The sequence below is a fragment of the Tupaia chinensis genome, unplaced genomic scaffold (genome assembly GCF_000334495.1).
Source record: "Tupaia chinensis unplaced genomic scaffold, TupChi_1.0 Scaffold146346_2, whole genome shotgun sequence".
Classification (NCBI taxonomy): domain Eukaryota; kingdom Metazoa; phylum Chordata; class Mammalia; order Scandentia; family Tupaiidae; genus Tupaia; species Tupaia belangeri.
In genome coordinates this window covers 561,582-575,012 of record NW_006206203.1, presented here as the reverse complement: position 1 = coordinate 575,012, position 13,431 = coordinate 561,582, and the positions used below count along the sequence as shown (strand labels likewise).

The 13,431-nt window shown below is 37.4% G+C and overlaps 1 protein-coding gene across 11 annotated transcripts in view; it reads left to right on the top strand.

The window, feature by feature from the left end:
- Positions 1 to 353: 353 nt before the first annotated feature.
- PKP4 (plakophilin 4) overlaps positions 354 to 13,431 on the top strand; it is a 186,976-nt gene continuing 173,898 nt past the window's right edge. For 9 of the 11 annotated variants that reach the window (XM_027768453.1, XM_027768448.1, XM_006168889.1 and 6 more), the window contains exon 1: positions 354 to 490. In XM_027768453.1, the coding sequence (XP_027624254.1) occupies positions 359 to 490 (132 nt within the window). In that variant the 5' untranslated portion in view covers positions 354 to 358. Of the gene's footprint in view, positions 491 to 659; positions 707 to 13,431 lie in introns of those variants that run through there. The other 2 variants (XM_027768452.1, XM_014584321.2) reach the window with 2 other exon arrangements.

The window sequence follows — 13,431 nt, the reverse complement described above, 5'->3', positions numbered from 1 at the left end:
CTGTTAACGAAATTTACCAGTTTAGCAAGCTTCTGACAACTTACTGTCCTTAGTGTATTTTTAATTAAGAGCTCTCCTCCACAACCCTTTTCATGTTATTTTTCTATGACGTTACATAAATATTGTCTTAGTATTTAATATTATTGACTTATTCTTGGTTTTGTTTTTGGGAGTGCTAGCTATACTTTTGGCCCTAGATTTTGCCTTTCAGAAGTCACATAGCTTAAGAAGCTATGATCTTTGGTGTAGAAGTCTGCTGTGATTCCAGGAACCACATGCAAATTTTCAGCCCTTGCCTGTTTCTGCAGGGGAACCCAGGAAACAGTGTTAACTCTTTGCCTGCTTGGTTGCAGGAGGAATGCCAGCTCCTGAGCAGGCCTCACTCGTGGAGGAGGGGCAACCACAGACTCGCCAGGAAGCTGCCTCCACTGGCCCAGGCATGGAACCGGAGACCACAGCCACCACTATTCTAGCTTCTGTGAAGGAGCAGGTACGTCCTTTCATTGAAATTGCAATGAATCATTTCTTCAATGCCTTTAAGAATTAATCTTTGGATGTGTTTTAAATCTGTCTAACGTCCTTGACGCCTTCACGTTTTCTAATTATAAGGTGTTTACATCCCTGAGTACATTGGGATGACTGGCAGGTAGAGCCGCTCCAGGTGCCAGTCAGAATCGGAACATGCAGGATACTTGTGCGTCTGCAAGTAAGGACAATATCGATGGTGATCGGTGTCTCTGTGTCTCCCACATTGCAGAGTGTGTGCATGCACGCAAACGCTGTGTGAAGCATAGTTCACAGTGCTGCCTTTTCTAGCAGGACTCTGGCCACCTAAGGCCTGTAATAGCCTTAGATATTTTGAGCATTTTACCATAGGTCTGAGATAGGCTTGTCGCTGTGATTTTTGGATAAGGCTCTCTTTGTGTGTTTGTCTGAATTCAAGTATATTCATTTTGTGAGCAAGTGTTCTAAAACTTGTCAGACTGTGCCAGTTTGCTTCAATGTCATGTTTGTGTTGATTTTTTAAAGACACTAATACTCTTTATCCTTCAAACATCCTTCAAAGCCAAGTAACCATATAACCTAAATTAGGTCTTATCTGTTGTGCTTAGAGAAATTAGAATTCTGGAATTTAATTTCTTAAGATTTAAAAGCTTGATAAGGTAAATATAAATTTAAAGCTCCAAGAATAGTTTTCTGTCCACTTCCCTCTAATAAACAAACAAAAAACCCTCTAAAAACAACAGTACCCCTCCCCCCAACAAAAAAAAAAAAACAAAAACATTATATGCCCTGTGTTAGGGTTGTTCCGTTGAAATATTCTAGTACTAATTTTTTTTAATCTACTGATTAAAGCACTAGATTTTTTTTTTTTTTGGTCTCAAGAGAGATAAAAGTTGTATATTTGCTAAGATATACTAGTAGCTCAGATGACTAATGATGACAGAGAGTTGAGAAATATGTGATACTTTATTATTTTACTATTTGCTGTAACTTAAACTAGGGATTTGGCATGAAAGATTGCTCTGTAACTATGATATATGTCTGACTTTAGAGCTGTGTTTTTCAAGAAAAATGATTTCTCTAATTCCAGTAGTAAGATGTCTAAATATTTTCCATTCCTCAGTGAAATTTGAAGTTTTTAACTCTCTTACCAACTAAAAATTTGAGAAGACACACAAAAAAAACTGTGTTCAGTACCGTTTTCATCTTGCACCAAAGTATAGAATGTTATGCTTCTATCCCCTCTAGGGAGAAAAAGGACTCTCTTCCTCTTGCACTTCATAGTTGTCAAGATTTGACCCAAGGTGCTGTGAGATGAGAAGGCTCTGATTTATTTGGGTCTCTTAGTGAATACTGTGTTTTGGTGAAACATGATGGCAAATTTATCAAAATGCCCCGAACTGATTTAAAACTAGAAACTGAGCAGTAAACATAGTAACCTGGAATTTTGTATTTGTACTTTAAAACCACATACCTCCATCTTAATGAAACTGTGGAAACTTATTATGATTTTTGACACTAAAATTTCTTAATGGCTCTAGACAACCTCCAAATTTTGTCTTTTGACAATAAATATTGTTCCAGATATTTGTGGTAGATAGCAAGAAGGATTCTAGTTTCTCAAGATAGGAAAAAAAAAAAAAAAAAAAAAAAAAAAAAAAAAAAAAAAAAAAAAAAAAAAAAAAAGTACAGGTATTTGTATTATTATCTCCTAGACCACTTAGTTATTGGGATGTTATGCTCTAGTCTTCGCTTCTATCCCCTTCCTGCAGAGTCAGGAAGTCACATTTACACTTTCCATATTTAATTTTTTTAAAAAATTGTCAGTGTTCAGTACTCAACATTTCAGTCATTCAACCAAATATGCTGTATCTGTCTCTTCCAGGATAGTCACCTGATTTTAAATAGCTAACTCTGGCTTGCATGGGATTTTTGTGACACCAGAAGACATGTTACTCCCTATCATCTGCACAAAGTGATGACACTCAGAAACGTTAGATAAGAATAAGAGAACTAATTACTATTCACTTTGTATGTTTGATTTTAAAATACTAGAGTGCGGCATTCTTAGCTTACATGATTAGCTCAAATGTAATAATGAATGTTGATCATCTTTTGTATCAAAAGAACAATATTTTGAGATGGAATGTATAATAATTTTTTTTTTAAAATAGCTTCAGTGCCATGCCATGTTCACAGCCATGGAATCATGGTATTACAAAGCACAGACCTGACCTGGTGGCAGTGGGTCAGGAAAGGTGTTCCGTTTGGATTCAGCTGGAAGGGACCCTTGTGGAACTGGGAATGCCCTGGGTTTCCATCCTAGTTTGGTGCTTACTGTGTGACCTTGGGAAGAATTCTTAACCTCTCTGTTTCCTCATTTATAAAATGGGGATAATAGTAGTTACTGAGGACATTAGCTTAATATGTGTAAAATGCTTACACCTGTCCCTGGCACCTAGTAAGGTTGATTATTATTGTCATAATCATCTCTTATGTAAGAAGAAAAGGCTCTTAGGAGGAAGTGGTGGTTCTACTTTTAAGTCTATCTAGGGATTCAGTGAACCTTCTCTTAAGCATTGATATCTATGAGTTTTTATCCTGTGATAATATTACTTATGCATAGTATTAAGCTTTCAAGGTTTCACCGTATTGGCCTCACAAATTAGAACATTTATGTGTATATTCAGAGAAATGGAGCATGTGAGAATAAATTGTATTCACGTGCAGACTTATGGAACCCCATAAGTAACCCCAAACAGAATGTCATGGCACTTGGTTAAAGAATTGCAAAATGGGACCAGCAGTTAGTGTAATGGCTATGTCACTGGACTCCCACGTAGTCGACCGCGGTTTGCGTCCCAGACCCGGTGGCTTAAACTCACGCCGGGCACATGTGCGTGCATGCCGAAGATCCCGAGAGGAGAGTGGAGAAGGGATTGTGGTGTGGCCATCCCCCCTGGGGGGTGATTTCTCGCTTTCTATCTCTCTGTCTGGCGAGTGCACACGCCCTATAGCAAAAACCTCTAAAAAAAAAAAAACAAAAACAAAAACAAAAAAAAGAATTGCAAAATAATATCTTTTAGCACTCGCTTGAATTTTAAGAAAACTAAGGATTCTTCATTAAAGTGTATCCAAGCCACTAAAGTACCTCACAGATACTCTCCCTCAGCGATTTATCGTAAATGGTAGGGAGGGAAATGATTAAGCAAACAGTAGTAGGCCTGGTAACAAAGCATTAGTCTGTTAAACATCTGAATTGGATTTAGGGTGTCATAAAAACAATGAAATCTTACCCCAAGGGGCTGTGCATTCCCTAGCATCCTCTAGTGCCAGAAGTTCCTTGCTCCTTGGCATACTAGTGGGATTCACTTTCTCTTTATGAAGGGCTTTCCTTTCACATTGATGTCTGTGACATGGTGCATACAAGCGCAGGTGCGGGAAAAGTCCTTACTCTTTGGCAGATGGAGAGAAAGAGCCTATTTCTGCGCAAATATTGTGTCCTTTTTGAAGCTGAATGCACCCCAGCTTGGATCTCCTTCATGATGATCTCTAGCACTTGGTATCTCTGCTGTGGTTCTCAGTCGTATGCATCTTTGGTTTATGTAATCAGCTACCTAAGAACAGAGCCTTGTTCCTTACATTGTGTTATACATGTGTGACAGGCTGCTTCTCTCTCAGTACCTCTAATATATTAGACCTGCAATAAATGGTTGTTCAAGGAGGGAATGGATGAATAATAATGACTATCAGATTACTTTGTCACCAACTTGCTTTGTATTTTCAAGATAATGGACTATGTAGCCCCTCCACAGAAACATTGTGAGCAAGTCTCACAGACAGCACCTTGAAAACTCATTACCCACCTGAACATTTTCATTCTTAAGATAATTTGAACTACATATCTATATGATCCAGGAATTAAATACAATCTCTGCATAGAACAAATTAAAAGTTTTATTTTATACCGATGGACAAATAATGACATACGCATTGTTACTTTCTTCTTCATCTATCCACGTTAGCCGGCAATTAAATGCCAAGGAATAAAAGGATGTAGTTATCCTGGTGATGTCACAGAATACCCACAGGTTTCATGTATACCAAATGACAGGGTAACTATAAAAGAAATGTTAAGGATCCTTCTTTAAGAGAAATAAAGAGTCAGTCCATGGGTGGGACCAGCAGATTGTGTAATGGTTACATTGCTGAACTCCCATGTAATCAACCATGGTCCTGGACCTAGCAGCTTAAAACTCACACTGGGCACATATGCATGCATGCCCAAAATCCTGAGAGGAGGATGGAAAAGGCATAGTGTGCCCATCCCTTCTGGGGGGTAATTTCTCACTTTCTATCTCTCTGTCTCTCTAACTCTCCAGCAAGCACACACACACTATAGTAAAAAACTCTTAAAAAAACAAAAAGTCAAACTATGGGAATGACAAAGTAATATGATCCTTGGACTTGAATATGAGATTACAGGAAGTGTCCGTTGAACTTTAGCCAAGAGTTGACCGTAATTGGGATCGTCGTTTGGCAGGTTTTACTGTTCCCTTCAACTCTTAATGAGAATTTAGGAGTCCAGGGTGAATACAGATGTAGGAAAGGAAGAAATTTTGGGTATCCTGATAGTCTTCAAATATCTGGCAATATTTGATGGGGGCTAGTATCTAGCTTAATATCAGTTCATTGGCAAAGTCTTGACTCATTTTTACATAGAAAAATATATCATAACTTTCCATATTACAACCTAATACTTTACATGTTATAAATTAAGTGAATACGTTCAGATATGGTGCCCTCAAAGGGGCCTGTAAAAACATTAGACGAAAATAACTGATTCCTCCCTGAAATGCACAGCACACTTTTGGATGCAGAGTAACTGGAACTTGGTGAGACATTTACTACTGTCTCCTTCAGTCTATCTGCATATGTCACAGTGTTTGCTTCATAGCACATGGAAACAGTAAACTAGGAACCATGTATAGGGTATCATAATGAATTAGTAGAGTACATTGTATTTTTGTCATTGGTAGGAAATGATCATTTGATTTTAGAAACATTGTTTAAAAGAGGGGCCATATGGTCAATTGTGGATAGGGCTAACAAATATATTTTGTAATTTTATAAAGGTTGCAAGTTGATTTGCGTCTATAAAATTACACATGTGATATTTATTAGACTCTTTGATGTTCTGTCATAAAGTTGCTCTAAAAATTGAGATCTCTATTTGAACTTGGCCTACTCTTCATTTGGCCTTCTCTTTAAATACTAATTTCTATCCCATTGTTCTCACACAAACCACCTTGTTTTATTTTTGGTTAATGATTTAAGAAGCTTGGAATCTAGATTTAAGACTGAAACAAGCCTATCCAGAAAGCATGAAATAGTAATCAAAGAATAGATTTGGTAAAGCATGCTGATTTAATGTATATTCCTCTTAATCTGGGGAGGTCCCAAATTAGATATTGTGCTATTGTTATCTTTGATGAGTGAAAATTGCAAGGGTCCTCATTTGTGAAACTCTGAAAGAGAATACCACCTTTACATTTTCGGGACCAGCAATTGGCAATGGCCATGTTGATGGACTCCCATGTAGTTGACCATGGTTCAAGTCCCGGACCCGGTGGCTTAAACTCACGCCGGGCATGTGTGCATGTGTGCCCAAGATCCCGATAGGAGAATGGAGGAGAAGGGATTGCGGTGTGGCCATCCCCCTGGGGGGGGGTGATTTCTTGCTTTCTGTCTCTCTCTGTCTTTCTGGCAAGCACACGCACACGCCTTATAGCAAAAACCTCTCAAAAGAAAAAAGGTAACATTTTCTAGCATTGATGAAAGTTACAATACCACTTTCAATGTGCCCAAATTAACTTAAGAAATATTTAAATACCAAAGAGTGGAATGAGAATCAGATATCCTTAATTTTTGAAGATAAAATACGGAAACTTGGAGTCTAGCTGTGTCCTATTGATATTACCTCATTTTTACATGGATATCTTGGTTTCAGTAATTACACACCCTTCCTGTATGGCAGAATGCCCAGAACTGAACAAATTCCAGCACAATTATTTACTTTATTCATCCAAAACCGAAACAACTCAACTGTTACGCACCTGCCTCTGCAGCTTCCTTTTATTCTGCTCCTAAGTTTATTTACAATGAAATTGTCCTCTCTGACACACCTCAACCACACGCAGAAGACAGAATTTTTCCTTCAACTGTAAACAAGCATAGTTTGTGGCTTCACTAAATGGGCTACACTGTCAGTGCTATACCTAAAACTTTCTTAATGTTTCCTGTTAGTCACTGAGTAATTTTTCCTACTGGTTACTAAATTATCCTGGCAGTTGTACTTATCGTGGGACCTGTATTGAAGTCTTTCATAACTGAACTGCATCACTAAACACAAGGTAAGATGGGATCTTTTCTTAGTAGTTTTTGTGGGATCATCAAATCTTAACAGATTTACCTCCATAATAATTTTTAAAAGTAAAGTTCAAAATGAGGTCAAATGGTAGAGATCTTGTGATGCTGTTTGGCTTGTGTTTAAGACTTCTGAACCCTGAAACTTGACTCTCAAGAGATTAGTCCTCTTAAGTTGCATGCACCATTTCAAAATTTAGCTTTTTTTTTTCCGTGTATTAATAATGCAGAATATCCTCTACCTTAGGTAACTTTGGTTGAAGTATGTACAGAATAATGGCCATCAAGTTTCTTCAGTGTTTGAGTGTTGTCCTCCCCCTTCAGATTGTCCTTATCAACATAAAAATTAGATTGCCAGTTTAATGAACAAGCATATACATTTTTACACCTATGTTTTCTGATACTCTGATGAATGCTCAGCTGGACCTGCTGGCAAACTTTTCCAATCTTACATGACCTGTAATAACTGAGTATTCTGTTTCATTTCATTGGAAACGTCTTTGGGGATGTATTAATCTTGTAGGATTTTTTTGGAAAAGTTCTTAAATTCTTGGGATTTAAGACTCAGTTCAACTGCTCATACATAGATGGATCATAAATGCATGCGTGGGATGCAGGGTAGGTACTCCAAAATATTTGTTCTCTATTGAACTGAAAAATGTAAACATGCTCACTGTTTCCCTATATTTCATTTAGACTTGATTAAAGAGCAGAGCCTTCCACTGAGATCCAGCACCCTAACCACCGTGCCACCTGCTGGCCCTAGACTCACTTTAAATGAATTAAAAAATATTTACTGAAAGCCCACTGCAAGGAAAGCACTTTTTCAGGGATGTGTGTGTGGAGTGGTGGTGAAGAAACATAAAAAGATGATCTATTTTATATAGTCTATTCTCAGAACGTAGGGTTACAAACCATTGTGTACTTCAATATGGAGAAATCGACACATGAATATTTATAAATTTAACAATTGGATTCAAGAACATATGCACTCTTGCCCCTTTTTTATTTAAGCTGGCTCTAGGTATGTATTGTATTGTCAGCTTGATGTACATTTGTTAACTTAAGCGATTTTAACTTTAATTTTTACTATTGAATTATCATTATCTTTCATTTACATTTGAAAGTAATAGAATGTGGGACCAGCAGTTAGTGTAATGGCTATATTGCTGGATTTCCATCTATTCGACCGCGGTTCGCGTCCTGGACCCGGTGGCTTAAAATTCACACCGGGCGCATGTGTGTGCGTGCCCAAGATCCTGAGAGGAGAATGGAGGAGAAGGGATTGCTGCGTGGCCCTCCCCCCTGGGGAGTGATTTCTCGCTTTCTGTCTCTCTGACCCTCTCTGTCTGTCTGGCGAGTGCACTTGCCCTATGGCAAAAACCTCTGTATTGTCAGCTTGATGTACATTTGTTAACTTAAGCGATTTTAACTTTAATTTTTACTATTGAATTATCATTATCTTTCATTTACATTTGAAAGTAATAGAATGTGGGACCAGCAGTTAGTGTAATGGCTATATTGCTGGATTTCCATCTATTCGACCGCGGTTCGCGTCCTGGACCCGGTGGCTTAAAATTCACACCGGGCGCATGTGTGTGCGTGCCCAAGATCCTGAGAGGAGAATGGAGGAGAAGGGATTGCTGCGTGGCCCTCCCCCCTGGGGAGTGATTTCTCGCTTTCTGTCTCTCTGACCCTCTCTGTCTGTCTGGCGAGTGCACTTGCCCTATGGCAAAAACCTCTCCCCCCCCCAAAAAAAAAGAGGAAAAAAAAAAAAGTAATAGAATATTTTTTCTTCTGTTAACACTGAAAGTCAACCCTGACTTTGCATGTTTAAAATGACAATTTCCTTTTTACTTTAATAACCCAGTTCACAATTCATGTTTGAGTTAAATTATGAATACATAGAATACTTTTCCCCTGTACATGTAAACTTTAGGCCATTAAATTTGAAATGAGTGACTGCTGAGTTGGTGAGATGAAATGGATGACAGAACCATCAGCACTGAGAGCTCTGCTCTGCATGATCATTTTTCTCTTTAGAATCACTTCTGAATAGAAAAAATATTTTCAAAACATATTTTTCCCTTCAGGTGTAACCCTAAAGTTACTCCATCGCTACTGAAAAACACAGCCTATCCAGTGCCTATCTACGTGTTTAAGTGTTCTCAATTTCTAAATTGCCATTTTTATTACTTTGAAGAAATGAGTCCATATGGTCTTATGTGTTTATATTTTGTGAGTATATTGTTTCCAAAGTGATCAGATTTGCTTGCGCCTCAGCAAGGTAATTTAAGTTATGATTATTTGTTTCAGGCAGTCCTAAGACAGAATCATTTAAAATGTAAAATTCTTTTCAAGTAGTTCAAAGACAAATCGTTTTCTTAGCTTATAGAATCTTAAGAATTTGTATGTACTCAAATTTCAATAATACATGGTTTACATATAATAGAAACAGTCTGTGCAAATTGACAGAACGTGTTATTGAAATGTGAAGGTAAATTGATGTTGTACAATTACATTCATATAGTCGAATTTCAAATATGAAGATTGCTTTCATCAATTGAAAGATTGTATACTTAGAATTGGAATCTCTTTGGCTCTTGAAAGGAAATTTAGTTTTCTTTAAAATTTGGAATTCAAGGTATTTCAACATATAGGCTATTTAATGAATATTTTAATTTGTAGACTTTTACATACCAAAATTCCTTTAAAGAGCATGGCATCAGGAAGCTGTTCCTCATATGGTTTCATCTACTCTAATTCAGGTACATAACTCATTTGCACCTTTTCCTAAAATCATTCTTGAAGTCTAAATCAAGATTGAGGTCCTTAGCTGCTGACTGTGGTTTTCTAACAAGGTATTCTGGGGAAATGAACTCTTACTGTTTTGCCATATTTAGCATTTCTAAAATCTATTATTCCTTTGTAAATACCTTTCTATCATTAAGTTGACTTAAGGTATGATTCCTCCCTTTTCAAAGTGTTTATATAAATTATCTTTTTATAAAGTAAGTTTGTTTTTGTTTTTGTTTTTATTTTGATAGGTTTTTCCTATAGGGCAGGTGGACTTGCCAGAAAGAAAAAGAGACATGGGACCAGCAGTTAGCATAATGACTATGTCCATGGACTCCCGGACTATGTAGTTGACCGCGGTTCGAGTCTTGGACCTGGTGTCTTAAACTCATGCTGGGTGCATGTGCATGCATGCCCAAGATCCCAAGAGGAGAATGGAGGAGAAGGGATTGCTGCAAGATCCCAAGAGGAGAATGGAGGAGAAGGGATTGCGGCATGGCCATCTCCCCAGGGGGGTGATTTCTCGCTTTCTGTCCCTCTGTCTCTCTCTGTCTTTCTGGCTAGTGCATGTGCCCTATGAGAAAAAACCTCTACAAAAAAAAAAAAAAAAAGACAGAAAGTGAGAAATCACTCTCCAGGGGGGATGGCCACGCCGCAATTGTTCCTTCATTCTTCTCTCAGGATCTTGGGCACACACACACATGCTCCCAGTATGAGTTTAAGCTACCAGGTCCAGGACTCGAACCACAGTCAACTACATGGGAAACTAGTGACATAGACATTATGCCAACTGCTGGCCCCGTAAAGTAAGTCTTTTTTAATCAAGTAATTGGCATTTCCTCATTCTTTTATTTTTTAAATTATCTTCCACAACTTTTATTAATTAATTAATTAATTAATTATTTTCATTTGGCCAGAGAGAGAGAAGGAAAGAAAGTGAGAAAGCAAGCCACCAGTTCTGGGAGTTGAATCGTAGTTGGCCTTATGGGAGTCCAGCACTCTTAACCACCATACCACCTGCTGGTCCCGGCATGTCCTCTTTCATTCATGACCTTTGCTACCTAGTATGTTTCATGCTTTAAGGTTATAACTGATGTAAATTAGGGAAGTTTTCTCCTTGCACCATTTTCTCATTTGTTTTTTAATACGGTGATTATTGTTTTTTTTCCCTATAATGTAAGCTCAGAACAGCAAGATCTTGCTTTTCTTTCATTTCAGTTAGCAAAGAAAAATGGGAAAAAATGAGTTATTATTAAATTATAACATGAAAAATATATCTTAGTGATTGCTGCTCATTCTAAGCTGATTAGAAGATTTGAAGACCTGTAGGTAAGAATGTGAAACTTGTATTTATGTAACTGTGGGTACTCAGCAGAATACTACTAACTCATTCCATCTATACTACAGAATTGGACAGATGTATTATACTGATGTGAAACTTTTATCTGACTAAATAATTTTTTTTAAAAACAAAACAAATTTCAGTCTTGATAATTTTTTGGTTTTCATAGGTTAAAAACCTATGAAGAAACAGTCATGATGGTGGATGCTCAGTTTTTTCATGCGTACCATTATTAAAGGTGAATGCAAATAAATGTGGGGCACTGTGAAGGGGTTAGAAAGCTATGAAGACATTCCCCCTGTTGTCAGAGTCAGGGAGTTCTCTTAGATCAGTAGAAAAGAAGGAAAAGGAATGGTCAGTGGATCGTCCATGAAAACAAAGACCCTGCATTGCTTTATGGGGTCTGCTGCTTGAGGTACAATTAGATTGCTATCTCTCCTCTCTCTGTTACTACTCCCTGCTGCCACTGTTACTACTGCTGTTGCTCTAGGGAACTAACAAAATATTTAGAAAAACTTTTTAATGGTCAAGATTATGTAAGAATCGGTGATCTGTACAGGATATATAGCTAAATATACAGGATATTTCTGTACTAGTACCAGACTGTTTTTTTTTTTTTTTTTGGAGAGGTTTTTGCTATAGGGCACATGCACTCACCAGAAAGACAGTGAGAGACAGAGGGATAGAAAGCGAAAAATCTCCCCCGCCCCCCCCGGGGGTTGGCCATGCCACAATCCTTTCTCCATTCTCCTCTCGAGATCTTGGGCATGCACGCACACGTGCCCAGTGTGAGTTTAAGCCACTGGGTCTGGGACTCAAACTGTGGTCGACTACATGGGAATTCAGCGACATAGCCATTACACTAACTGCTGGTCCCAGTACTATGCTATTTTGATTACCACAGCTTTGTAGTATATTTTTGGGTCAGGAAGTGAGATGCTACCCACTCCATTCTTCTTGTGCAGAATTGCTTTGGCAATACGGGGTCTTTTATGATTTCAGACAAACTTTATGATTGTCTTTCCTAGATCTGTGAAGAATGTGTCTGGCACTTTGATTGGCATTGTATTAAATATGTAGATTAATTTGGATAGAATTGCCATTTTGATTATATTATATTCTTCCAATCCAGGAACATGGGATATCCTTCCACTTTTTTGTGTCATTTTCAATTTCTTTTTTTATCTTCTTGTAGTTTTCCTTGTGGAGGTCTTTAACTCCTTTGGTTCAATTTATCCATAAGTATCTTATCCTTTTTGTGGCTATGGTAAATGAAATAACTTTTTTTCAGTTTTATCTCAGTCTGCTTGTTGTTCATATATAGAAATGCTATAGATTTCTGGATATTAATTTTGTATCCTGCAACTTTACTGTATTCATGTATTACTTCCAGAAATTGATGTCATCTGCAAATAGAGACAGTTTCACCTCTTCTCTTCCTATTTGAATGCCTTTTATTTTTTCCTCTTTTCTGATTGTATTGGTGAGGACTTCCAGTACTATATTGAAAAGGAGTAGAGAAAGTGGGCATCCTGGTCTTGTACCTGCTTTTAGTGGAAAAGCTTTCAGTTTTTCTCCATTCAGGATGGTGTTCACTATGAGTTTTTCATAGATAGCTTTTATTATGTTGAGAAATGACCCTTCTATGCCGATTTTGCTGAGAGTCTTGATCATGAAGGGATGTTGTATCTTGTCAAATGCTTTTTCTGCATCAATTGATAGGACCATATGGTTTTTATATTTCTTCCTGTTAATATGGTGTATTACATTTATGGTTCTGTGTATGTTGAACCAACCTTGCATTCCTGGAATAAAGCCTACCTGATCATGATGTATAATCTTTTTTATAAGTTGTTAGATACGATTTGTTAGATCTTCAGAAATAACTTGAGCAGAATGGGTATTAGCTCTTCTTTGAAAGTTTTGTAGAATTCAGAGGTGAATTCATCAGGACCAGGGCTTTTCTTTGTTGGGAAGTTATATATTACTGATTCAATCTCCTGGCTTATTATGGGCCTATTCAGACTTTTTATATCCTGCTGGCTCAATCTTGGTATATTATATGTGTCCAGGAATTTGTCTATCTCATCCAGATTGTCTTGTTTCTTGGCAAACAGATGTTCATAGTATCCTCTAATAATGTTTTGTATTTCTACTGTGTCTGTTGTTATTTTGCCTGCTTCATTGCAGATCTGATTACCCTTGTTCCTTTCTCTCTTCTTAATAGGTCTCGCTAGTAGTGTTTTAATTTAGTTTATCTTTTCAAGGAACCATTTTACTTTCATTTATTTTCTGTATAGTTTGTTTATTTTCTATTTTATTTATTTCTGCTCGTATCTTTATTATTTCCTTTCTCCTGGAGT